General features: G+C 49.6%; 1 protein-coding gene across 11 annotated transcripts in view; it reads left to right on the forward strand.

Annotated features, from left to right (window-relative positions):
• The window catches only part of kst (spectrin beta chain, non-erythrocytic 5 kst), a 377,873-nt gene that overhangs the window by 254,810 nt on the left and 98,564 nt on the right, over positions 1 to 24,499 (forward strand). For all 11 annotated transcript variants that reach the window (XM_076172895.1, XM_076172894.1, XM_076172904.1 and 8 more), the window contains one exon: positions 10,095 to 10,297. In XM_076172895.1, the coding sequence (XP_076029010.1) occupies positions 10,095 to 10,297 (203 nt within the window). The remainder of the gene's footprint in view (positions 1 to 10,094; positions 10,298 to 24,499) is intronic.

Here is a 24,499-nt window from a genome sequence, read left to right on the forward strand (position 1 = left end):
TAGAAGCTCCATTGTCTAAGCGGTAGCGATCAAGTCAACATCTCTCACAGTCTGGCTAACACTGAAGTTCAGTTGGGGACAGTATTCCCCGCTCCCGTGCTTGTATCAGGGAAAAATTAATTTCCTGCGCCAAACCCGACCTCGTTCGATTGTGTCGAATGGAAGGCACGCACTCTGCTTCGGCCTTCTACACCCTTCCAACGGCGTCCTTTGTGTGGAGCGTCCTGCATCGCCGCCATTCCCCCGCTTGGAAGCGCTTGAGACCCCCTGTTCCTTAATTTTCCCTCTTTAATCTCCACCGGGTATTCTCCGCTTCTCTGTAAGTATGGAATCTGGTCCTAGTGTTGTTGTTCGCGATAGCATGTGTGCCTTCGCCCGCGGTGAATTTCGCTGCCGGGCTATTCTCCCACCGACAACTGTGGACCCACACTCTTGGTGTATCCGTTGTCGGAATCTGGAATGTTCCCCTTCATCCCCGTGTACTACGTGCGCTCAATGGGATGATAAGCAGTGGTCCGCGTATTTTCATGCTCACCGAAAGGTGCAGCCACGGGTCAAAGTACGCGGGCAAGGAAGATGGCTTCCCCCCTCACCCGACACAAAGAGAAGGCATGCTACGTCGGCGGAGGACGCGGGCAGTTGTCTCCCCCCTCCTAAGCGTAGTAAACGGAAAGGTTGTACAATAGCCGCCCCGAGTCAGTCTCAGGCTAAATTATCTCCTGTTCCTTCCCACAGGGTGGTTAGCTTCGACGGGCACGCGCCTCTGGCCCCCGCGAACTACCCCCCCGGGTACGAGATTTTTTCCGGATGCGTCCGCCGGCCCCGCAATGCTACCCGGCAGCTCCACCCCCCCCCACGGACAAAGGAACCGAGTTCGGAGATTCGGAGCGCGTCAGCCTCTTCTCCTTCTCGGGTGACCCCCAGTCCCCCTTCCACCTATCGTCAGACGAGCCGGGTCATCACCGGAACCCTTTCTATGCCCGGTGGGCAGGAAGCCCGAGGTGTACCCACACGCGCGTTCGTCGTAGGTGACTCAGCTTCGTCCAGAGGAGGCAGTCTCCCCTTGGCGTCTCCCGGACCATCCGCACCCAGGCGGGACTCTCCAAGCGGACATTCCCCGGACCTCCTCCCCACTCTGTTCACTCGTCACTACGTTGAAGGAACAGATGGAGGCCCAACGGGAATTTTTCCGCGCTTCTCAAGCGCAGTTCGTGCACCGCACGGAAGCTCGTGAGGAGTCACCACCCCCAAGGGCCCCCCTCGACCAGCTTCCACTTGCTCAGCCCCCCCCTGAACCCATCAGTGACGAGGATGGTAGCGTGCGGTTCCTCTCTGCCCGTGCCGACCCCTCCTACGCCGACGACGATGTCCACAGCGCCGTAGGGGGGGGGGCCACGCTCCCTTTCCCCTCCCGTTTCCCAGTCGGAATCCTCGATGGTGGTCCCACCTTCCTTCTCGGACGCCCTCGCGAGGGTTCGGAGGGCGAATCGACTGGGCCCCCCGAAAGAAAAGGAAGCCACATTCGAGTCTGACATCTTCATGACGGCCAACTCTCAGAAAGCCCAGCCTACTCCCCTCCACCTTCCATGGAGTACGCAGACGGCGAGAGCCATGGCCTAGGCCTCCGACGCTCTCGCAACAAGGACGACCGAGAAGGCGCGTTGGCTTCCGGTCCCATTGGAACACCAGAAGCGCTTCTACACCCCATCGGGGTCAACCCTCAGAGCAGCCTCGATCCCGGCGAGGTTACCAGAGCTGGTTAAGGCGGACGCCGAGTCGCTGCGCAGACGAAACGTCCTCCTCTCTGGCAGGGAAGTCAGCGACCACATTCATTCACTGGCTCTGTCCCTTGCGGTGAACTCCTGGCTAGAACGCCTCCTTGCCTCGGCGAGGGAGTTCTTACCCGAACTACAACCCCAGGAAGAATGCGACCTCCAGGCTTTTTTGGCAAGTGCGAGCAGAGCCCTGAAGCATCAGGCTTCCTGTCTCTCAACGTCCTGGGCCAACTTCGAGTCCCGCAGGAGAGACACCATCCTCGGGGACCCCAGTGACCCCCTCCTCAGGGAGATTTATGCTCCTTTGAAGAGGGCCCCCCTGCTCACCCACACACTGATTCCCCCGGATATGGTGGACTCGGCAATCACTAGCACCAACCAGTTGCTACACAACAGAGCCATCGAGAGAACAGCCGTCTCTAGCTCGAGGCCAAGGACCACCCCCCCATCGACCCCTCGGTCCTTTCAGACGCAGAGGCAGCCTTTTCATCTCCCTAAGCGGGAAGACTGGCCCCCACCCCATTCGAAGTCCAAAGCCCAGACAGGAAAGCCCCGCCCCTTCCCCAATAGAGAACAGGGGCGCAAACATCATAGAGGCTCTGGACCCCAACGCAGGAAATTCTAGGAACTCGCCTGCCCTCCCGCACAGTATAGGAGGTTGCCTCTCTCTCTACTGGAGAGAATGGGAGGCTGCCGGGGCAGAAGACTGGACCATCCAGGTCATCAAGGCGGGCTATCGTCTTCCTTTTCACACCATCCCCAGCCTCTCCCCCTATCCCATCCAAGTCAGCAACTACCATCCGGACTCGGATCGCGGGCGGGCCCTAGTGGAGGAAATCTCCACTCTGCTTCAGAAAGGAGCGCTCGAGGAAGTCTCAACTCTGGACCCGGGGTTCTACTCGAGGCTATTCCTAGTACCAAAGGCTACAGGGGGGTGGAGACCTGTCATCGATCTGTCTCCTCTCAACAAGTTCCTTTCCCTGACGAAGTTCCAGATAGACACCCCAGAGGCCGTGAGGGCGTCTATCAGGGAAGGGGACTTCATGGTGTCACTGGACCTCCAGGACGCCTATTTCCAAATACCTGTGCATCCCTCATCCCGAAAATTCCTCCGCTTCGTCCACAAGGGCACCACCTTTCAATTCACCTGCCTATGCTTCGGCCTCTCCACAGCACCCCAAGTCTTCACCAGAGTGTTCAAACTCGTCTCAGCGTGGTCCCACTCCAGAGGGATTCGCCTACTCCGTTACCTGGACGATTGGCTGATCCTGGCACACTCCGCCCAGCTATGCCGCGACCACCTGGGGACGGTCCTAGCCTTCATCCGCAAATTGGGCTCCATGGTCAACCAGACGAAGTCAGATTTCATTCCAAGACAGAGAGTCACGTACCTGGGTATGGTTCTGGACTCTTCCCTCATGCAGGCATTCCCAGTAGAGAAGCGAATCCAGAATCTCTCTTCTCTCGTCGTGCAGGCACTATCGACCGGGTTCCTCACGGCCAAACAGTGCCAAGTCCTCCTGGGCCACATGGCCTCCGTCGAGAGGTTAATACCCAGGAGCAGACTGAGAATGCGACCCCTACAGTGGCTCCTCAAGTCCCAGTGGTCCCCGCTAAGGAGAAACACCTGTTAACACATCACCCTTACCGGAGAGGTCAAGCATTCTCTTCTCTGGTGGAAGGACCCATGCAACCTGCTCGTGGGGATGCCCCTCGGCCCATCTCCCCCCGAAGTCCTCCTCTTCTCCGACGCCTCCAAGGAGGGCTGGGGGGCCCACCTCAACGACGATCACGTCAGCGGTTCCTGGTCCACGGTCGATCGGACAGCCCATATCAACTGGCTAGAATTGAAAGCGGTACTGCTGGCTCTCCGTCACTTCTCGGGTCAAATCTCGGGGAAAGTTGTGGGCATCATGTCGGACAATTCCTCGGTAGTAGCCTACCTGAACAAGCAGGGGGGCACAGTCTCCCAGGACCTCTGCCATCTCACTATGGAGATCCTCCTATTAGCCGAGAACCTCCAAGTGGCACTCAGAGCTCGCTACATCCCAGGGAAGAAGAATGTCTGGGCGGACCACCTCAGCAGAAGGAGTCAGGTAATCAGCACGGAGTGGTCCCTCCATCCGGAAGTGGCGACCTTCCTCATCAACAAATGGGGCTCCCCTCTGGTGGACCTTTTCGCCACCAGATGGAACCACCAGCTCCCGGTGTATTTCAGCCCTCTCCCGGATCCGCTGGCAGCGGGAGAGGATGCTCTTCTGCAAAGCTGGGACAACCTCGACACCTACGCTTTCCCACCGTTTCCCTTGCTCCAGAAGGTGCTCCAGAGAGTACGAACCGCATCCAACCTTCGGATGACTTTGATCGCTCCCTGGTGGCCGGAAGCCCCATGGTTTCCAGACGCCCTCGAGCTAGCAGTGGAGGAGCCCCTGGCCCTTCAGGGAAGACCCGACCTTCTACATCAACCAGTCAACGGGGCCTGGCACAAGAACCCGTCAGCCCTGGCGCTTCACGCGTTCAGACTATGGTCCGGATCCTCCTAGAGAAGGGTTTCCCCAAAGAAGTGGCAGAAGACATGTCCTCCCCTATTCGCTCTTCCTCAGCTGCCCTTTATCAAGGGAAGTGGAATGCTTTTGCAGAATGGTGCCACTCCTGAGCAATAGCCCCAGAGCAAGCCACCATTCCTCTGATTGCCTCCTTCTTCCACTTCCTCCGGAAGTCCAAGAAGATCTCCCTCTCGGCAGTGCAGGGCTATAGGGCAGCTCTTAATCAGGTGTTTTCTCTGAAGGGCATGGATCTAGCCCTGTCTCCAGAAATTTCCATGCTCTTCAGACATTTCAGAAAATCATGCCCCCCCAGGGAGATCACTTCTCCTCCATGGGATGTGGCATTAGTCCTCAACGCTCTGCGGGGCCCCCCTTACGAACCCCTCCGAGATGCTAATTTCAAGGACCTCGCCTTGAAGACAGTTTTTCTCTTGGCCCTGGCGTCTTCCAGGAGGGTCGGGGAGTTGCATGCCATCTCTTATCGAGTCGCCCACTTGAAAGGATGGCAAGAGGTCTCCTTCACTTTTCTGCCCCAATTCGTTGCCAAAAACCAGGATCCGACCAAAGCCGACCCTAGATTCTGGTCCTTTAGTATTCCTTCCTTGGATGACTTTGTAGGGGCCGAACATGCAGAAATGGTCCTATGCCCGGTACGTGCTATCCGGACCTACCTCAAGAGGACGAAGCATCTTAGACCAGACTTGCCAAGACTGTTCGTCTCTACCAGGGGTACACCCAAGCCCGTCACTAAGACTTCCATTTCTTACTGGATCAAGGAAGTCATCCACAGGGCCTACGCCTCGAGCCCCACGGATTACCCTGTAGCAAAAGCTCATGACCTCAGGGCAATAGGGCCCTCCCTAGTCTTCCAAAAGAATCGGTCAGTCAACCAGGTCCTTCAAGCAGGTATATGGAAGTCCCAGACTACGTTCACTTCCTTTTACCTCAAAGATGTCATGTGGGAATCCTTAGGGACCTTCTCTCTAGGCCCCATAGTGGCCGCCCAAGAAGTCCTGAGATAACATACCCCGTACCAATGGCACACAGCCAACCCTGAAGCCTCATCCAAGTTCTGGATCGGCAACCACGGGGATACCTATCTCAAGTCCTTCTCATACTCCTACATTCCCTTACCTCACCGAGGGCTCTCAAGCATTCCAAGGGAATCAGTTCGAGCCCTACAAGGGGTACAAAGTGAGTATGCCCTGTCTGTCTCCACTCTGGGAACAGATCCAGGTGCCCTTCACAGTTTTGGGGAATGTATAAGGGTCTGGTCAACGTAGATCTTAGCACTCTACATTTTCTCCTTACGAGGGTTTCCCAGGCTAGATAAATACTTCCTTCCCCCCTAAGTCCAAGTCTCCTTGGGTAAGGAGTACCGAAGAGTTTGTATTCTTCGGAACAAATGTAATTTTCGCAGGAAAATTAATTTTTCCCTGATACAAACCTGAGGTACTCCTTACCTCTAATGGCCCTCCTCATCCACCCCGCTAGTAGTTCCTTCTCCCTGGCCTGTCAACCCTCGTGACTAATTTCATACCTGGCTCAGACAATGGAGCTTCTGTCCTCCTACCCTTGTGGGGGGAGGGGGGGGCCCCCTTGCCCCAGGAGGGCCCCTTACTGAGGATAATGGTTGCCCAGACCCTCGGAGTGAGGTGTTTTCAAGCACACACAGTGTTAGCGGTAGAAACGCGCCGCGTATCCTTGGGTAAGGAGTACCTCAGGTTTGTATCAGGGAAAAATTAATTTTCCTGCGAAAATTACATTTTTTATTATTATGTGAAATGGAGTAAGAGTGACAACATTTTGAAAGTAATAAAAAGATGTTTTGGAAGGAAATTAAGGGTAAGAGGAGGCATATCATGTAGAAAAAAAGTAAAAGGTGCAGATGGAGAGATGATATTGGAAGAGTTAGCAGTAAGAAGAATATGGGCAGAGTATTTTAGGGCGTTGCTAAATGTGAGGGAGGATAGGTAGTGGGAAGCACTAAGAAAATGACAGTGATGAAAGAGGAAAATGGAGGAGAAATAAGAAACAAGCTGAAAGCAGTTATTAAAATGATGAGAGCAGGTGAGGCACCTGGGTTGAATGGATGTCATGCAGTGCCTAAAAAAAAAGGGAGGTACAGTGATGGTGGACTGATTGATGTTTAATGTTTGTCTAAAAGAGAGTAGAGTGCTGGAGGATGGGAGGAGTGTCTGTATAGTTCCACTTTACAAAGGAAAAGGGGACAAGTGTGAATGTAATAGTTTCAGATAGATCAGTTTGTTAAGTGTAGTTGGGAAGGCTTATGGGATGGTTTTGATTGAGAGGATTAGGAGAGGAACAGGAAATAATTGGTGAGGAACATTGTGGGTTTAAGACAGGTAAGGATTGTTTGGATCAGATTTTTGTGATAAGGTAGTTATGTGAGAAAGGTTTAGGAAAAGGTAAGGGATTTTTTTTTTTTTTTTTTTTTTTGGGGGGGGGATGGCTTTATGGATTTGGAAAATGTTTATGACAGGGTAGACAGGAAGACACTGTGGGGGTAGTACATATATATATGGGATAGGAGGAAACTGTTAAGAGTAGTTAAGATTTTTTTTTTTTTTTACAATAGTAGTAGTGCCTGTGTTAGAATTAGAAATGGAGAGTGAGTGGTTTGAGGTAAAGGTAGGACTTCATCAGGGATGTGTTATGTCGGCTTGGCTGTTCAGTTTATACATGGATGAGGTGGTGCAAGAGGTAAACACAAAGGTAATTGGCTGGGGATTGAAGGTGGTTAAAGAAAATGGAGAAAAGTGGGAGATAAGTCAGTTGTTCATTGCTGATGACACTGCTCATAGGAGGATCAGAAGAGGGATTAAGGAAGTTAGTGACAAAGTTTGGGAAGGAGGGCAAAAGAAGGAAGTTGTAGATAAATGTGGGTAAAAATAAGGTGATGAGATATACGAGGGAGAGGATGGCACTAAATTGAAAGCGAGTATTAAGAGAGACTGGAGGAAGTGGATAGCTTTAGATACTTGGGTACAAATGTGGAGGGGAAGGGAGGAGTGGAGGTGGAGGTAGAATGTAGATTGAGAGAAACAAGTAAATGCCTTGGGGGAATAAAAAGTGTAATGAGAAATAGACAGTTGGGAATGGATGCTATGAGGAGATTGTATGATGGAGTGATTATGCTGACAGCACTCTGGTGCAGAAACGTATAAGAGAGGAAGAGTTCATATGTGTTTGAGATGAAATGCCTGATAAGTATGATTGGGGTTTCTAGGCTTGATAGAATGAAAGACGAGGAGGCGAGGAGAACAGAGGGTGTAAAGGGAGGTGGGAGATAGGGTTGATGAAAGAGTATTGGGATGGTTTTGACACATGGAAAGAATGAGAGAAGAAAAATTAATAAGTGTAGAAGGCAGAGGTGGAAGGAGTGAGTGAACATGAGGGGTAGGATGACATGGATGGATGGGGTAAAAGGGGTATTGGGAAAGGAAGGGAGAAGACAGAAGATAGGGGTGAGTGGAGAATGGTTGTGTATGGATGATGCTGTGATGCATGGAAAGGAATGGGTGGGGGATGTGGGGTGAGGCAGTATGTATGAATGATGTTTTGACACAGGGTGAAAGGATTTCTCCCCGTCTTCTCATTTTCTGCATGAGAGGATGGAAAGGAGGGTTTGCCAATTAAATAAAGTGGCCTGCATTGGATGTGTTTTGTTGCATTGTTTCTGACCCAGGGCAGTGGGCAAGATGCAGGGATGACCTGTCATACAGAAGGAGCCAAGATAAGAGGGAGGGAGAAAGGTGAATGGGAGTGGAGTATGTGGGGATGGAATGGGTGGGAGTTAATTTTTTGCCTTTGATTTTTGGCTACTTCCCTTGTAAGGGTGAACAAGCCTTTGGTATATATATTTACCTAGTTGTATTATACGGGGGTCATAAGGTGTGCAAAGATGGTGTGTGGAACAAGGAGGGTGGAAGGAAATAGAAGGAAGGGTAGTGAGTGGTGGGATGAGGAAGCAAATAAGGTTGTAGAACAGAAGGAGGCATTCATAGATTGGCTACAAATTAGGAAGAGGGAATCATATGAGAGGTACAAAGTAAGGAGAAAGGGAGTTAAGCATAAGATAAAGAAAGCAAAGAGGAGAGCAGATGTGAGATGGGGAAAGGCTATGCCAGAAAATTTTGAGAGTAATAAAAAGATGCTTTGGAAGAAAATTAAAAGAGGAAGAGGAGGCGAATCAAGTAGAGAAGAAAAGGTTAAAGGTGCAGATGGAGAGATGATAATGGAAGAGAAGGCAGTGAGAGGAAGGTGGGCAGAGTATTTTAGGGAGTTGCTAAATGTGAAGGAGGATAGGGAGGGAAAGGTAGTTGCAGTGGGGAGCGCTAAGAAAATGAGTGATGAGTGAGGAAAATGGAGGAGAAATATGGAAGGATGAAATGAAAGCAGCTGTTAAGATAATGAGAGCAGGTAAGGCACCTGGGTTGGATGGATGTCATGCAGAATGTTTGAAGAAAGGAGGTACAGTTATGGTGGACTGGTTGGTGAGGTTATTTAATGTTTGTTTAAGAGAGGGTAGAGTGCCAGAGGATTGGAGGAGTGCCTGTGTGACTTTCTGACTTCAAGATTTTTTATTTGGTTCCTTATTTCTTTCTGTGTCACCGTTATTTCTTTCATTTTGGGGGATCTTCCTTGCCTTCCTTCATCCCAAATTTGTGAGCTTTCAATTGTAAATGCAGACCTAAAATGCATTTCTACTTCATCTATATATTCTTTTTCCCTCATGCAGTTTCATTATTTTGTGTTTGTCTTTTAGTTTCTCATTTACATATCTGTAAAATAGTTCAGGTTGGTCTTTGCATTTATCTATTATATCTTTTTTGTAGTTTCTTTTTTCCTTCCTGCATATATCTACATATTTGTTTCTCAGTTTGATGTGTCTTTGCCATTTGGTATAAAATATATATATATATATATATATATATATATATATATATATATATATATATACACATATATATACATACACTCAACCCTCACTTTAGCGGACCTCAAATTTGTGGACTTGTGATTTAGTGGATAAAAAAGTGTGTCTAGTAGTAACAGTGAAATTCCGGACGAAGTTCGTAAAATAAGAATTTGTCCGATAGGTGTCCAGTAGTAACATATGTGCATGCCGAAACCTAACGGTGTGGTTCAATTTCTTCTTTATATGTAATGTACATCATTATACATATGTACTGTAGCTTTTTTCAATTTCTTCTTTATATGTAATGTACATCATTATACATATGTACTGTAGCTTTTTATTACATATCTAATACGTATGTGCATGCCGAAACCTAACAGACAATTTTCTACGTAATGGACTTATGTCTGATAGGTGTCCAGTAGTAATGTATGTGCACGCCGAAACCTAATGGCATGCACATACATATGTACTGTAGGTTTTTATTACATATCCAATACGTTTGTGCACGCCGAAACCTAACGGACAATTTTCTACATAATGGACTTATGTCCGGTATCCAGTATTGGTCACGGACAGACCCGATTTTCAAATAACGGACAAGGGTCTGCATGCATTTGTCCGTTAAATTGAGGGTTAAGTGTATACATATACATGTATTTTGGAAGGGGAGGGGGCAAGAAATGTTTATTCTGTCATACCATCCTGCACATACTGTTATTCCTCTTGTTCTGAGAAAAAGTGGAGTTGTATTTGTGGTTAAATAATGTTTTAGGGAAGATACTTTTTGGAATGTGTATATATACTAATAGATAATTTTCCTTTCTGTAGGAGATGATGGTACAGGCTGGTGACCTTGGTAAAGATTATGAACACTGCATGGCATTACATCGGAAGTTAGATGACGTCGATTCAGACATGAGAGTTGACGATGCACGTTTTGGGAAGATCAACTCGCTTGCTGATAAGATCATAAAGCAAGGTCAAGGAAACAACAAGGTTGTGCAGCAGCGAAGAATCGAGTTAAATCACAAGTGAGTTAACATGGAAAGAATGAGTGAAGAGAGATTAGTGAAAGAGGTGTGGAAGACAGAGGTAGATGGAGTGAATATGATGGAATGACCAAGGATGAGATGGATTGATGGGTAAAAGGGGCATTGGGAAAGAAGGGAATGCTTGTTGAGGAAGGATGGGAGAAGACAAAAGATAGGAGTGAATGGAGAATGGTTGTATGTGGATGATGCTGTGATGCATGAAAGGGAGTGAGTGAGGGATGGGGGTGAGGGAGTATGTATGAGAAATAAATTGATGCAGCCCAAAGAGATTTCACCCTGTCAGGGGATGGAGAAGGGGTTCACCGATTTAATGAAGTGGCCTTGCTGTGGATGTTCTGTGTCTTGTTCCACTGCTTCTAACCCAGGGCAGTAGGTGAGATGCAGGGATGACCTGTCATCCAAGAGGAGTAAAGGTAAGAGGGAGGGAGGGGGGTGGATGGGAGTGGAGTATGGAGTATGTAGGGATGGAATGGATGGAAGTGGATTTTATGCATTTGTTTTTTGGCTACCCCCCTTATAAGGGAGAAAAAGCCTTTGGTATATGTATATTTATATGCTTGTAAGGGAAATTGGTTTGTAATTTGTTGGATCTTTGCTTCCCCTTTATATATTAGTACAATGTTGGCATTTTTCCAGTTATTTGGTATTTTTCCTTCTTTGAGCAACTTGTGTTATATATTTTGTCTATTAATTCTTCTTTATATGCTTTTAGTATCTAATTTGTTATTCCGTCTGGGCCGTGTGATTTCCTGACATCAAGGTTCGTTAATTGATCCATTATTTCTTTTTGTGTTATTTTTATTTCCCTCATAGGGGAATCACACTTGGTTCTCTTCATCCCAGTACTGTATTTTTTCTCTAGTGAAAACAGACTTGAAGTGATTGTTCATGACTTCAGCCATTTCTAAATCCTCTGTGTATTCTGTTTCCATGATGTAGTTTCACAATTTCATGTTTATTTTTAAGTTTACCATTCACATATAGAATAGCTTAGGTTGATCTTAACATTTTCCTATGATGTCTTTTTTTGTATTTTTTTTTTTCCTCTCTACACACTTTTAAATATTTCTTTCTTTGGTTGATGTATATTTGACACTTTCTGGGCAAGTAAATGAAATGGCCTTATTGTGGATGTGCTGTGTCTTGCTGTATTGTTTCTGACCCAAGGTGATGGGTGAGATGTAGAGATGACTCATCCAGGAGTAGCCAAGAAAAGAGGAAAGGAGGGATGGTGAATGGGGGTGGAGTGGGTGATGAAAGGTGTGGGAATCAAATTATGCCCTTTGACATTTCCCACCTTGGTATGTGTATATGGCAGGAAATGGAGGAATGGGGATAGAGGTAACTTGTAGATTGAGAGAAGCTAGTAAATATCTTGAGATAAAAAAATGTTATGAGAAGTAGGCATATGGGTATAGATGTAAAGAAAAGATGTATTTACCTAGTTGTATTATACGGGAAGGGAGCTATGCTCGTGGTGACCTATCTTTGTATCATTTTAGCATCAAGTTTTTTCTTAAAATCTTGAATAGTATTTGCACACATTGTTTCTTTATCTAAGTTATTCCAGATATCCAACAGTGTGTAGGAAGCTATTTTTTTCATATCTCTTCTATAGTTATCCTTTTTGAGTTTCTTTTCATGACCTCTTGATTTTCCATTGTCCTTTTTTAGTAAATCATTCCTATCAAGGATTATCATGATTCTATAGTGAAGAGGTGATTGTGCTGATGACTATGGTGCAGAGACTTGGAGTTTGAGAGTGGCAAAAAGGAAAATTTTAAATGTATCTTGAGATGAAGTGTCTGAGAAATACATATACAGTAGTCCCTCGAATAATGCGGGGGTTAGGTTCCTGAAATTACCGCGTATAATCAAATCCGCGTATGCTGATATTTCATATTAAATGCCGGGGTAAATTTTTAGTTTCGACCATGGGAGTAATATAGCAATAGAAAATTAAATATTAATTTTGTAAATTAAAATGTATCACCGTAATATGCAATTTTGTGTGCGGAAATGAAAAACAAAAAAGGTGCTAAAACAGATTTGTTCCGAAGAATACAAACTCTTCGGTACTCCTTACACTAGGATACTCTCGCGTAGCGCGAATATTTCTACTGCGAAATTAAAATCCTCACTCTGTGGGTCTGGGCAACGCTTATCCTCAGTAAGGGGCCCCATTGTGGCAAGGGGGGGGGCCCTTGCCCTCCACCACAAGTCTCGCACACTATAACCATTCTCTTCGCAGTAGTGACCGCGTTAACATCTCTCTACTATACATGTTTAGTTTTTATCGGTTTCCCCCTTAATGGGCCGATTCTCAGTCAAACTCCATTATTAGCGCGGCAGCGAACCGTTAATTACTCAGCGGTTCTATGTTTACGTCGGTGCCGAAAATCAAGCAATCCGCTTCGATTGTCGCCAGCTCACTCTAAGGACGCCAAGGAGTTCGTCGTCCTTCAATTTCATCGGGGTTTTCCCTACGCCATCCTGTGTCCTGGAATTATTAAGTGCTTCTCCATTTCCTGTATTATTCCCTTAACCGCCACCGGGTATCCTACCCTTCACTGTAAGTATGGAATCTGGTTCCAGTATTGTTGTGGTTTCGCCGAAGGGAGATAAGGGGAAAGGTGCGCAAGCATAGAAAATGGCTTCCCTCTTCACCCCCCAAAAACAAGAGAAGGCGGCCTACGGCTTCAGAGGAGACGAGCAATTCTCTCCCTCCTCCACGGCGTAGTAGACAGGAAGCCAAGTTGTCCTTTATTCCTTTAACCAGGACGGTTAGCGTAGACGGACATGCGCCTCAGGCCACCTCTAGCTACCGTTCCTGTACGAGCTTTTTCCCGGATGAGGTCGCATACGGCTTGCCCTCGACCCATCCCAGAAACTCGACAGTCGCCAGGAAGGTGGTACAACGTCCACTTCGAGTCATTCTCAGGCCAAGTTGTCCTCTTCCTTCAACCAGGACGGTTAGCGTAGACGGACATGCGCCTCAGGCCACCGCTAGGTACCGTTCCTGTATGACATTTTTCCCGGATGTGGTCGCTTGCGGCTGCCCCCGAAACTCGACGCCGGCACGGACAAAGGGGGGGGGGGCAAAGAGCCCCTTAGTCTCTTCTACTCAGGAATCCCGCAGTATGCACAACACCCACCGTAGGAAGAGCCGGGTGATCAACGGTGACCTTTCCATGCCCTTTGCTCACAGGGACGAGGTTGCAGACGCAGTGTTTCTCGCTGACCGGACAGGCGCCAGCTACGACGGCGACGACGTCCACAGTACGAGGGCAGGGTAGATGGCTTCCCCCCTCACCCGACACAAAGAGAAGGCATGCTACGTCGGCGGAGGACGCGGGCAGTTGTCTCCCCCCTCCTAAGCGTAGTAAACGGAAAGGTTGTACAATAGCCGCCCCGAGTCAGTCTCAGGCCAATTGTCTCCTGTTCCTTCCCACAGGGTGGTTAGCTTCGACGGGCCCCCGCGAACCCCCCCCGGGTACGAGATTTTCCCGGATGCGTCCGCCGGTCCCGCAACGCTGCCGGCGGCTCCGCCCCCCCACGGACAAAGGAGCCGAGTTCGGAGATTCGGAGCGCGTCGGCCTCTTCTCCTCCTCGGGTGGCCCCCACATCCACCTTCCACCCGTCGTCAGACGAGCCGGGTCATCGCCGGAACCCTTTCTATGCCCGGTGGGCAGGAAGCCCGAGATGTGCCCACGCGCGCGTTCGTCGTGGGTGACTCAGCTTCGTCCAGAGGAGGCAGTCTCCCCTTGGCGTCTCCCGGACCATCCGCACCCAGGCGGGACTCATCAAGCGGACATTCCCCGGACCTCCTCCTCACTCTCTGTTCACTCGTCACTACGTTGAAGGAACAGATGGAGGCCCAACGGGAATTTTTCCGCTCCTCTCTGGCAGGGAAGTCAGCGACCACCTTCAATCACTGGCTCTGTCCCTGGCGGTGAACTCCTGGCTAGAACGCCTCCTTGCCTCGGCGTGGGAGTTCTTAGACGCAAACATTATAGAGGCTCCGGACTCCCCCACAGGACTCCTAGGAATTCGCCAGCCCCTCCGCACAAGATAGGGGGTTGCCTCTCCCTCTACTGGAGAGCATGGGAAGAGGCCGGGGCGGAAGACTGGACCTACTAAGTCATTAAGACGGGCTATTGTCTCCCTTTTCCACTGTCCCAAACCTCTCCCTCTATCCCATCCAAGTCAGCAGCTTCCACCCGGACTCGGCTCGCGGGCGGGCCCTAGCGGAGGAATCCTCCGTTCTGCTCCAGACAGGAACTTTAGAGGAAGTCTCGACTCCGGACCCAGGGTTCTTCTCAAGGCTATTCCTAGTAGAAAAGACAACAGGGGTGTGGAGACCAGTCATCTATTTGTCTCCACTCAACAAGTTCCTTTCCCTGACGAAGTTCCGAATGGCCACCCCAGAGTCCGTAAGGGCGTCTATCAGGGAAGGGAACTTCATGGTGTCGCTGGACCTCCAAGATGCATTCCGCCCAGCTATGCCAAGAACACCTGAGAATGGTCCTAACCTTTGTCCTGAAATTGGGCACAGTAGTCAACCCGGAAAAGTCAGATTTCTTACCAGAACAGAGAGTCACGTACCTGGGTATGGTCCTGGACTCCTCCCTAATGGAATCCTTCCCAGTAGGAAAGGGGATCCCGAATCTCGCTTCTCTAGTTGCACAGGCACTATCGACCAGGTTCCTGACGGCTACACAATGCCAAATCCTCCTGGGCCATATGGCCTCCATAGAGAAATTAATCCCCAGGAGTAGACAATGAATGCGACCGCTACAGTGGCTCCTCAAGTCTCAGTGGGCCCTGCAAGAGGGAGAACCCCTACAACACATCTCCCTCACCGAAGAAATCAAGGATTCTCTTCTCTGGTGGAAGGCCCATGCAACCTTCTCATGGGGATGCCCCTCGGCCCATCTCCCCCCGAAGTCCTCCTGTTCTCCGATGCCTCCAAGGAGGGCTGGGGAGCCCACCTCAACGACGATCACATCAGCGGTTCCTGGTCCACAGTCGAGCGGACAGCCCATATCAATTGGCTTGAGTTGAAAGCAGTACTCCTGGCTCTCCGTCACTTCAAGGATCAAGTCTCAGGAAAAGTAGTGGGCATAATGTCGGACAATTCCTCGGTAGTAGCCTACCTGAACGAGCAAGGGGGGCACAGTCTCCCAGGAACTATGCCTTCTGATGATGGACATCCTCAACCTAGCCAAGAATCTCCAGGTGTCACTCAAAGCCCGCTACATCCCGGGGAAGAGGAATGTCTGGGCGGACCACCTCGGCAGGAAGAATCGGATAATCAACACAGAATGGTCCCTCTATCGAGAGGTAGCGAACTTCATCCTCAGCAAATGGGGCTCCCCTCTAGTGGACCTTTTTGCAATGAGATGGAATCACCAACTCCCAATATATTTCAGCCCTTTCCTGGATCCTCTGACAGCAGGAGAAGACGCTCTTCTGCAAAGTTGGGACAACCTGGACTCCTACGCTTTCCCACCATTTCCCTTGCTCCAGAAGGTACTCCTCAGAGCAAGACACGCATCCTACCTTCGGATGACTTTGATCGCTCCTTGGTGGCCCGAAGCCCCATGGTTTCCGGACGCCCTCGAGCTAGCAGTAGAAGAGCCTCTGGCCCTTCAGGGAAGACCAGATCTTCTGTATCCACCCATCAACGGGCCTTGGCACAAGAACCCTTCAGCGTTCAGACTATGGTCCAGATCCTCCTAAAGAAGGGTTTTCCCAGAGAAGTGGTTGAGGACATGTCCGCTCCTATTCGCTCTTCCTCAGCTAACCTTTATCAAGGGAAATGCGCCTTTGCAAAATGGTGCCACTCCAGGAAGTTAGTCCCAGTTCGAGCCACCATTCCTGAGATCGCCTCCTTCCACTTCCTCAGGAAGTCCAAGAAGATCTCCCTCTCGGCAGTACAAAGCTATAGGGCAGCTCTAAATCAGGTGTTTTCTCTGAAGGGCATGGTCCTAGCCCTTTCACAGGAAATTTCCATGCTCTTCAGGCACTTCAAAGATCATGCCCCCCCCCAGGGAAATCAGTTCTCCTCTGCGGGATGTGGCATTAGTCCTGAACTCTCTGAGGGGTCCCCCTTACGAACCTCTCCGAGAGGCACATCTGAAGGACCTCTCCTAGAGGACAGTTTTTTCTGCTAGCCCTGGCATCTTCCAAGAGAGTAGGGGAGTTACATGCCATCTCTTATAGAGTCGCCCATTCCAAAGGATGGAAAGAGGTCTCCTTCACTTTCATGCCTCAATTCATTGCCAAAAACCAAGATCCTGCCAAATCCGACCCTAGATTCTGGTCCTTTAGTGTTCCATCCTTAGACGAATTTGCAGGGGGAGAATAGACTGAAACAGTTCTATGCCCGGTACAAGCCATCCGGACCTACCTCAAGAGAACCGAACATCTTCGACCAGAATTAAAGAGGTTGTTCATCTCTACTAAAGGTAGCCCATCACTAAGAATTCCATTTCTTACTGGACAATGGAAGTCATCCGCAGAGCCTGCGACATGAACCACACAGATTGCCCATGACCTGAGGGCAGTAGGGACCTCCCTAGTCATCAGAAAGAATCTGTCAGTCAACCAGGTTCTTCAAGCAGGTATATGGAAGAGCCAGAATACGTTCACTTCCTTTTACCTCAAAGAAGTTATGCGGGAATCTTTAGGGAACTTATCTTTGGGCCCCATAGTGGCCGCCCAAGAAGTCCTGAAAATGATATACCCCTCCTCAAGAGCACACAGCCGACCCTGACAACTCATCCAGGCTCTGGCTCAGCAACTGCAGGGATAACTTTCTAAAGTCCTTCTCATACTCTTACATTCCCTTACCTCACCCGCGGGCTCTCTAGCATTCCAAGGGAATCAATTCAAGCCCTTCAGTGGTACAAAAGTGCTTATAACCTTTCTGTCTCCACTCCAGGGAACAGAAAGGGGTGCACTTCAAAGTGAGGGGAATGTATAGGGGTCTGGTCAACATAGTCTTAGCACACTAGATTTTCCTTACAGCGGTTTCCCAGGCTAGATAACAACTTCCTTCTAAGTCCGAGTCTCCTAGTGTAAGGAGTACCGAAGAGTTTGTATTCTTCGGAACAAATGTAATTTTCGCAGGAAAATTAATTTTTCCCTGATACAAACCTGAGGTACTCCTTACCTTTAATGGCCCTCCTCAACCACCCCTCTAAACAGTTCCTTCTCCTTGCCTGACAAACCTTGTGCTTAATTCATACATGGCTCAGAGAATGGTTATAGTATGCGAGACTTGTGGTGGAGGGCAAGGGCCCCCCCCCCTTGCCCCAATGGGGCCCCTTACTGAGGATAAGCGTTGCCCAGACCCACAGAGTGAGGATTTTAATTTCGCAGTAGAAATATTCGCGCTACGCGAGAGTATCCTAGTGTAAGGAGTACCTCAGGTTTGTATCAGGGAAAAATTAATTTTCCTGCGAAAATTACATTTTTTAAGTAACGAAGTCGTGTACGATGAATGGTATGCCATGTTTGTTATGGTAGATGCCGACGTCGAAGATATGAAAGGATGATAAATTCGTCTGATGTGATGCGCCACTTTAGCAGAAACAGGAGCACAATGTGTCACGGCATGTCATTTTCACATTTTTTTATGGTTCGCACAGAAGATTCATTAAGTCTGTTTTCTCTGGCACATGATGTATAGGACATACCACTTCTCAGTTTGTCCAAAATGACGATTGTTCCGAAGAATACAAACTCTTCGGTACTCCTTACACTAGGATACTCTCGCGTAGCGCGAATATTTCTACTGCGAAATTAAAATCCTCACTCTGTGGGTCTGGGCAACGCTTATCCTCAGTAAGGGGCCCCATTGGGGCAAGGGGGGGGCCCTTGCCCTCCACCACAAGTCTCGCACACTATAACCATTCTCTTCGCAGTAGTGACCGCGTTAACATCTCTCTACTGCATGTTTACTTTTTATCGGTTTCCCCCTTAATGGGCCGATTCTCAGTCAAATTCCTTTATTGGCGCGGCAGCGAACCGTTACTTACTCAGCGGTTCTATGTTTACGTCGGTGCCGAAAATCAAGCAATCCGCTTCGATTGTCGCCAGCTCACTCTAAGACGCTAAGGAGTTCGTCGTCCTTCAATTTCATCGGGGTTTTCCCTACGCCATCCTGTGTCCTGGAATTATTAAGTGCTTCTCCATTCCCTGTATTATTCCCTTAACCGCCACCGGGTATCCTACCCTTCACTGTAAGTATGGAATCTGGTTCCAGTATTGTTGTGGTTTCGCCGAAGGGAGATAAGGGGTAAGCTGCGCATGCATAGAAAATGGCTTCCCTCTTCACCCCCCCAAAAACAAGGGAAGGCGGCCTACGGCTTCGGAGGAGACGAGCAATTCTCTCCCTCCTCCACGGCGTAGTAGACAGGAAGCCAAGTTGTCCTTTATTCCTTTAAACCTGGACGGTTAGCGTAGATGGACATGCGCCTCAGGCCACCTCTAGCTACCGTTCCTGTAAGACATTTTACCCGAAGAGGTCGCTTGCGGCTTGCCCTCGCCCATCCCAGAACCTCAACAGTCGCCAGGAAGGTGGTACAACGCCACTTCGAGTCATTCTCAGGCCAAGTTGTCCTCTTCCTTCAACAAAGGACGGTTAGCGTAGTCGGACATGCGCGTCAAGCCACCGCTAGCTACCGTTCCTGTATGACATTTTTCCCGGATGTGGTCGCTTGCGGCTGCCCCCGAAACTCGACGCCGGCACGGACAAAGGGGGGGGGGGCAAAGAGCCCCTTAGTCTCTTCTACTCAGGAATCCCGCAGTACGCACAACACCCACCGTAGGAAGAGCCGGGTGATCAACGGTGCCCTTCCCATGCCCTTTGCTCACAGGGACAGAGATCAGGGACGAGGTTGCAGATGCGGTGTTTCTAGATGGCTTCCCCCCTCACCCGACACAAGGAGAAGGCATGCTACGTCGGCGGAGGACGAGGGCAGTTGTCTCCCCCCTCCTAAGCGTAGTAAACGGAAAGGTTGTACAATAGCCGCCCCGAGTCAGTCTCAGGCCACTTGTCTCCTGTTCCTGCCCACAGGGTGGTTAGCTCCAACGGGCACGCGCTAGCCCCCGCGAACCCCCCCCGGGTACGAGATTTTTCCCGAATGCGTCCGCCGGCCCCGTTCCGCGCTTCTCAGGCGGGTTCGCCCCCGCACGGACAAAGGAGCCGAGTTCGGAGATTCGGAGCGCGTCGGCCTCTTCTCCTCCTCGGGTGGCCCCCACATCCACCTTCCACCCGTCGTCAGACGAGCCGGGTCATCGCCGGAACCCTTTCTATGCCCGGTGGGCAGGAAGCCCGAGATGTGCCCACGCGCGCGTTCGTCGTGGGTGACTCAGCTTCGTCCAGAGGAGGCAGTCTCCCCTTGGCGTCTCCCGGACCATCCGCACCCAGGCGGGACTCATCAAGCGGACATTCCCCGGACCTCCTCCTCACTCTCTGTTCACTCGTCACTACGTTGAAGGAACAGATGGAGGCCCAACGGGAATTTTTCCGCTCCTCTCTGGCAGGGAAGTCAGCGACCACCTTCAATCACTGGCTCTGTCCCTGGCGGTGAACTCCTGGCTAGAACGCCTCCTTGCCTCGGCGTGGGAGTTCTTACCCGCACTACAACCCCAGGAAGAATGCGACCTCCAGGCTTTTTGGCAAGCGCGAGCAGAGCCCTGAAGCATCAGGTTTCCTGTCTCTCAACGTCCTGGGCCAACTTCGAGTCCCGCAGGAGAGACACCATCCTCGGGGACCCCAGTGACCCCCTCCTCAGGGAGATTTATGCTCACCCACACGCTGATTCCCCCGGATATGGTGGACTCCGAGATCCTAGACGCAAACATTATAGAGGCTCTGGACTCCCCCACAGGACTCCTAGGAATTCGCCAGCCCCTCCGCACAAGATAGGGGGTTGCCTCTCCCTCTACTGGAGAGCATGGGAAGAGGCCAGGGCGGAAGACTGGACCTACTGAGTCATTAAGACGGGCTATTGTCTTCCCTTTTCCACTGTCCCAAACCTCTCCCTCTATCCCATCCAAGTCAGCAGCTTCCACCCGGACTCGGCTCGCAGGCGGGCCCTAGCGGAGGAATCCTCCGTTCTGCTCCAGACAGGAACTTTAGTGGAACTCTCGACTCCGGACCCAGGGTTCTTCTTACGGCTATTCCTAGTAGAAAAGACAACAGGGGTGTGGAGACCAGTCATCTATTTGTCTCCACTCAACAAGTTCCTTTTCCCTGACGAAGTTCCGAATGGCCACCCCAGAGTCCGTAAGGGCGTCTATCAGGGAAGGGAACTTCATGGTGTCGCTGGACCTCCAAGATGCATTCCGCCCAGCTATGCCAGAACACCTCAGAATGGTCCTAACCTTTGTCCTGAAATTGGGCACAGTAGTCAACCCGGGAAAAGTCAGATTTCTTACCAGAACAGAGAGTCACGTACCTGGGTATGGTCCTGGACTCCTCCCTAATGGAATCCTTCCTAGTAGGAAAGGGGATCCCGAATCTCGCTTCTCTAGTTGCACAGGCACTATCGACCAGGTTCCTGATGGCTACACAATGCCAAATCCTCCTGGGCCATATGGCCTCCATAGAGAAATTAATCCCCTGGAGTAGACAAAGAATGCGACCACTACAGTGGCTCCTCAAGTCTCAGTGGGCCCCGCAAGAGGGAGAACCCCTACAACACATCTCCCTCACCGAAGAAGTCAAGGATTCTCTTCTCTGGTGGAAGGCCCATGCAACCTTCTCATGGGGATGCCCCTCGGCCCATCTCCCCCCGAAGTCCTCCTGTTCTCCGATGCCTCCAAGGAGGGCTGGGGAGCCCACCTCAACGACGATCACATCAGCGGTTCCTGGTCCACAGTCGAGCGGACAGCCCATATCAATTGGCTTGAGTTGAAAGCAGTACTCCTGGCTCTCCGTCACTTCAAGGATCAAGTCTCAGGAAAAGTAGTGGGCATAATGTCGGACAATTCCTCGGTAGTAGCCTACCTGAACGAGCAAGGGGGGCACAGTCTCCCAGGAACTATGCCTTCTGATGATGGACATCCTCAACCTAGCCAAGAATCTCCAGGTGTCACTCAAAGCCCGTTACATCCCGGGGAAGAGGAATGTCTGGGCGGACCACCTCGGCAGGAAGAATCAGATAATCAACACAGAATGGTCCCTCTATCGAGAGGTAGCGAACTTCATCCTCAGCAAATGGGGCTCCCCTCTAGTGGACCTTTTTGCAATGAGATGGAATCACCAACTCCCAATATTTCAGCCCTTTCCTGGATCCTCTGACAGCAGGAGAAGACGCTCTTCTGCACAGTTGGGACAACCTGGACTCCTACGCTTTCCCACCATTTCCCTTGCTCCAGAAGGTACCTCAGAGCAAGACACGCATCCTACCTTCGGATGACTTTGATCGCTCCTTGGTGGCCCGAAGCCCCATGGTTTCCGGACACCCTCGAGCTAGCAGTAGAAGAGCCTCTGGCCCTTCAGGGAAGACCAGATCTTCTGTATCCACCCATCAACGGGCCTTGACACAAGAACCCTTCAGCGTTCAGACTATGGTCCAGATCCTCCTAAAGAAGGGTTTTCCCAGAGAAGTGGTTGAGGACATGTCCGCTCCTATTTTGCTCTTCCTCAGCTAACCTTTATCAAGGGAAATGCGCCTTTGCAAATGGTGCCACTCCAGGAAGTTAGTCCCAGTTCGAGCCACCATTCCTGAGATCGCCTCCTTCCACGTCCTCAGGAAGTCCAGGAAGATCTCCCTCTCGGCAGTACAAAGCTATAGGGCAGCTCTAAATCAGGTGTTTTCTCTGAAGGGCATGGTCCTAGCCCTTTCACAGGAAATTTCCATGCTCTTCAGGCACTTCAAAGATCATGCCCCCCCCCCCAGGGAAATCAGTTCTCCTCCGCGGGATGTGGCATTAGTCCTGAACTCTCTGAGGGGTCCCCCTTACGAACCTCTCCGAGAGGCACATCTGAAGGACCTCTCCTAGAGGACAGTTTTTTCTGCTAGCCCTGGCATCTTCCAAGAGAGTAGGGGAGTTACATGCCATCTCTTATAGAGTCGCCCATTCCAAAGGATGGAAAGAGGTCTCCTTCACTTTCATGCCTCAATTCATTGCCAAAACAAAGATCCTGCCAAATCCGACCCTAGATTCTGGTCCTTTAGTGTTCCATCCTTAGACGAATTTGCAGGGGGAGAATAGACTGAAACAGTTCTATGCCCGGTACAAGCCATCCGGACCTACCTCAAGAGAACCGAACATCTTCGACCAGAATTAAAGTGGTTGTTCATCTCTACTAAAGGTAGCCCATCACTAAGAATTCCTTTTCTCACTGGACAATGGAAGTCATCCGCAGAGCCTGCGACATGGACCACACAGATTGCCCATGACCTGAGGGCAGTAGGGACCTCCCTAGTCATCAGAAAGAATCGGTCAGTCAACCAGGTTCTTCAAGCAGGTATATGGAAAAGCCAGAATACGTTCACTTCCTTTTACCTCAAAGAAGTTATGCGGGAATCTTTAGGGAACTTATCTTTGGGCCCCATAGTGGCCACCCAAGAAGTCCTGAAAATGATATACCCCTCCTCAAGAGCACACAGCCGACCCTGACAACTCATCCAGGTTCTGGCTCGGCAACTGCAGGGATAACTTTCTAAAGTCCTTCTCATACTCTTACATTCCCTTACCTCACCTGCGGGCTCTCTAGCATTCCAAGGGAATCAATTCAAGCCCTTCAGTGGTACAAAAGTGATTATAACCTTTCTGTCTCCACTCCAGGGAACAGAAAGGGGTGCACTTCAAAGTGAGGGGAATGTATAGGGGTCTGGTCAACATAGTCTTAGCACACTAGATTTTCCTTACAGCGGTTTCCCAGGCTAGATAACAACTTCCTTCCCTCCTAAGTCCGAGTCTCCTAGTGTAAGGAGTACCGAAGAGTTTGTATTCTTCGGAACAAATGTAATTTTCGCAGGAAAATTAATTTTTCCCTGATACAAACCTGAGGTACTCCTTACCTTTAATGGCCCTCCTCAACCACCCCTCTAAACAGTTCCTTCTCCTTGCCTGACAAACCTTGTGCTTAATTCATACCTGGCTCAGAGAATGGTTATAGTGTGCGAGACTTGTGGTGGAGGGCAAGGGCCCCCCCCTTGCCCCAATGGGGCCCCTTACTGAGGATAAGCGTTGCCCAGACCCACAGAGTGAGGATTTTAATTTCGCAGTAGAAATATTCGCGCTACGCGAGAGTATCCTAGTGTAAGGAGTACCTCAGGTTTGTATCAGGGAAAAATTAATTTTCCTGCGAAAATTACATTTTTTAAGTAACGAAGTCGTGTACGATGAATGGTATGCCATGTTTGTTATGGTAGATGCCGACGTCGAAGATATGAAAGGATGATAAATTCGTCTGATGTGATGCGCCACTTTAGCAGAAACAGGAGCACAATGTGTCACGGCATGTCATTTTCACATTTTTTTATGGTTCGCACAGAAGATTCATTAAGTCTGTTTTCTCTGGCACATGATGTATAGGACATACCACTTCTCAGTTTGTCCAAAATGACGATTTTTTCTGATAACGTCATACACTTCCTTTCTCGCTTAGCAATTTTTCCAGCCTTTCCTTGAATCTTTGTCTTTGTTGGCTTAGAGGAGTGTATCGGTGCCATGTGAAGAACACGTGGAGGGGTAATGAACACGACTTCCAGAGCAATTGACCAGCACTACGAATGGTGAGAGACTGAGGAATGGGTCACCGCACAAGTCGCGGAAACAGGTAGAATCAAGCGCACCGCTAATGGATTGCAACCAACAAACAACCTTAACTTTACGAGTACATAAATGATCAAAGTGAGACAAAACAGCAATAATGAAATATTGGAAAGTGGAATATAATCTAATAAATAAAAGCGGTTTCGTGTCTGTCTGTCAGACTTTTTTCTCGATTCGATCGATCGACTAATTTCGATTTCGACGACTCAACCTTACTTTGTAAATGTTTCAGATTAAATTTGGCTCCAATTCATGAGTAGCATTCAAAGTAATTGAGCTTTTCGAACAAATATTGCCTAATTAAAAAAAAAAAAAAAGTCCGACTTTTTTCTCGATTCGATCGATCGACTAATTTCGATTTAGACGACTTAACCTTAC

The sequence above is a fragment of the Oratosquilla oratoria genome, chromosome 33, assembly GCF_046742065.1.
Source record: "Oratosquilla oratoria isolate Oo_2021 chromosome 33, ASM4674206v1, whole genome shotgun sequence".
NCBI lineage: Eukaryota > Metazoa > Arthropoda > Malacostraca > Stomatopoda > Squillidae > Oratosquilla > Oratosquilla oratoria.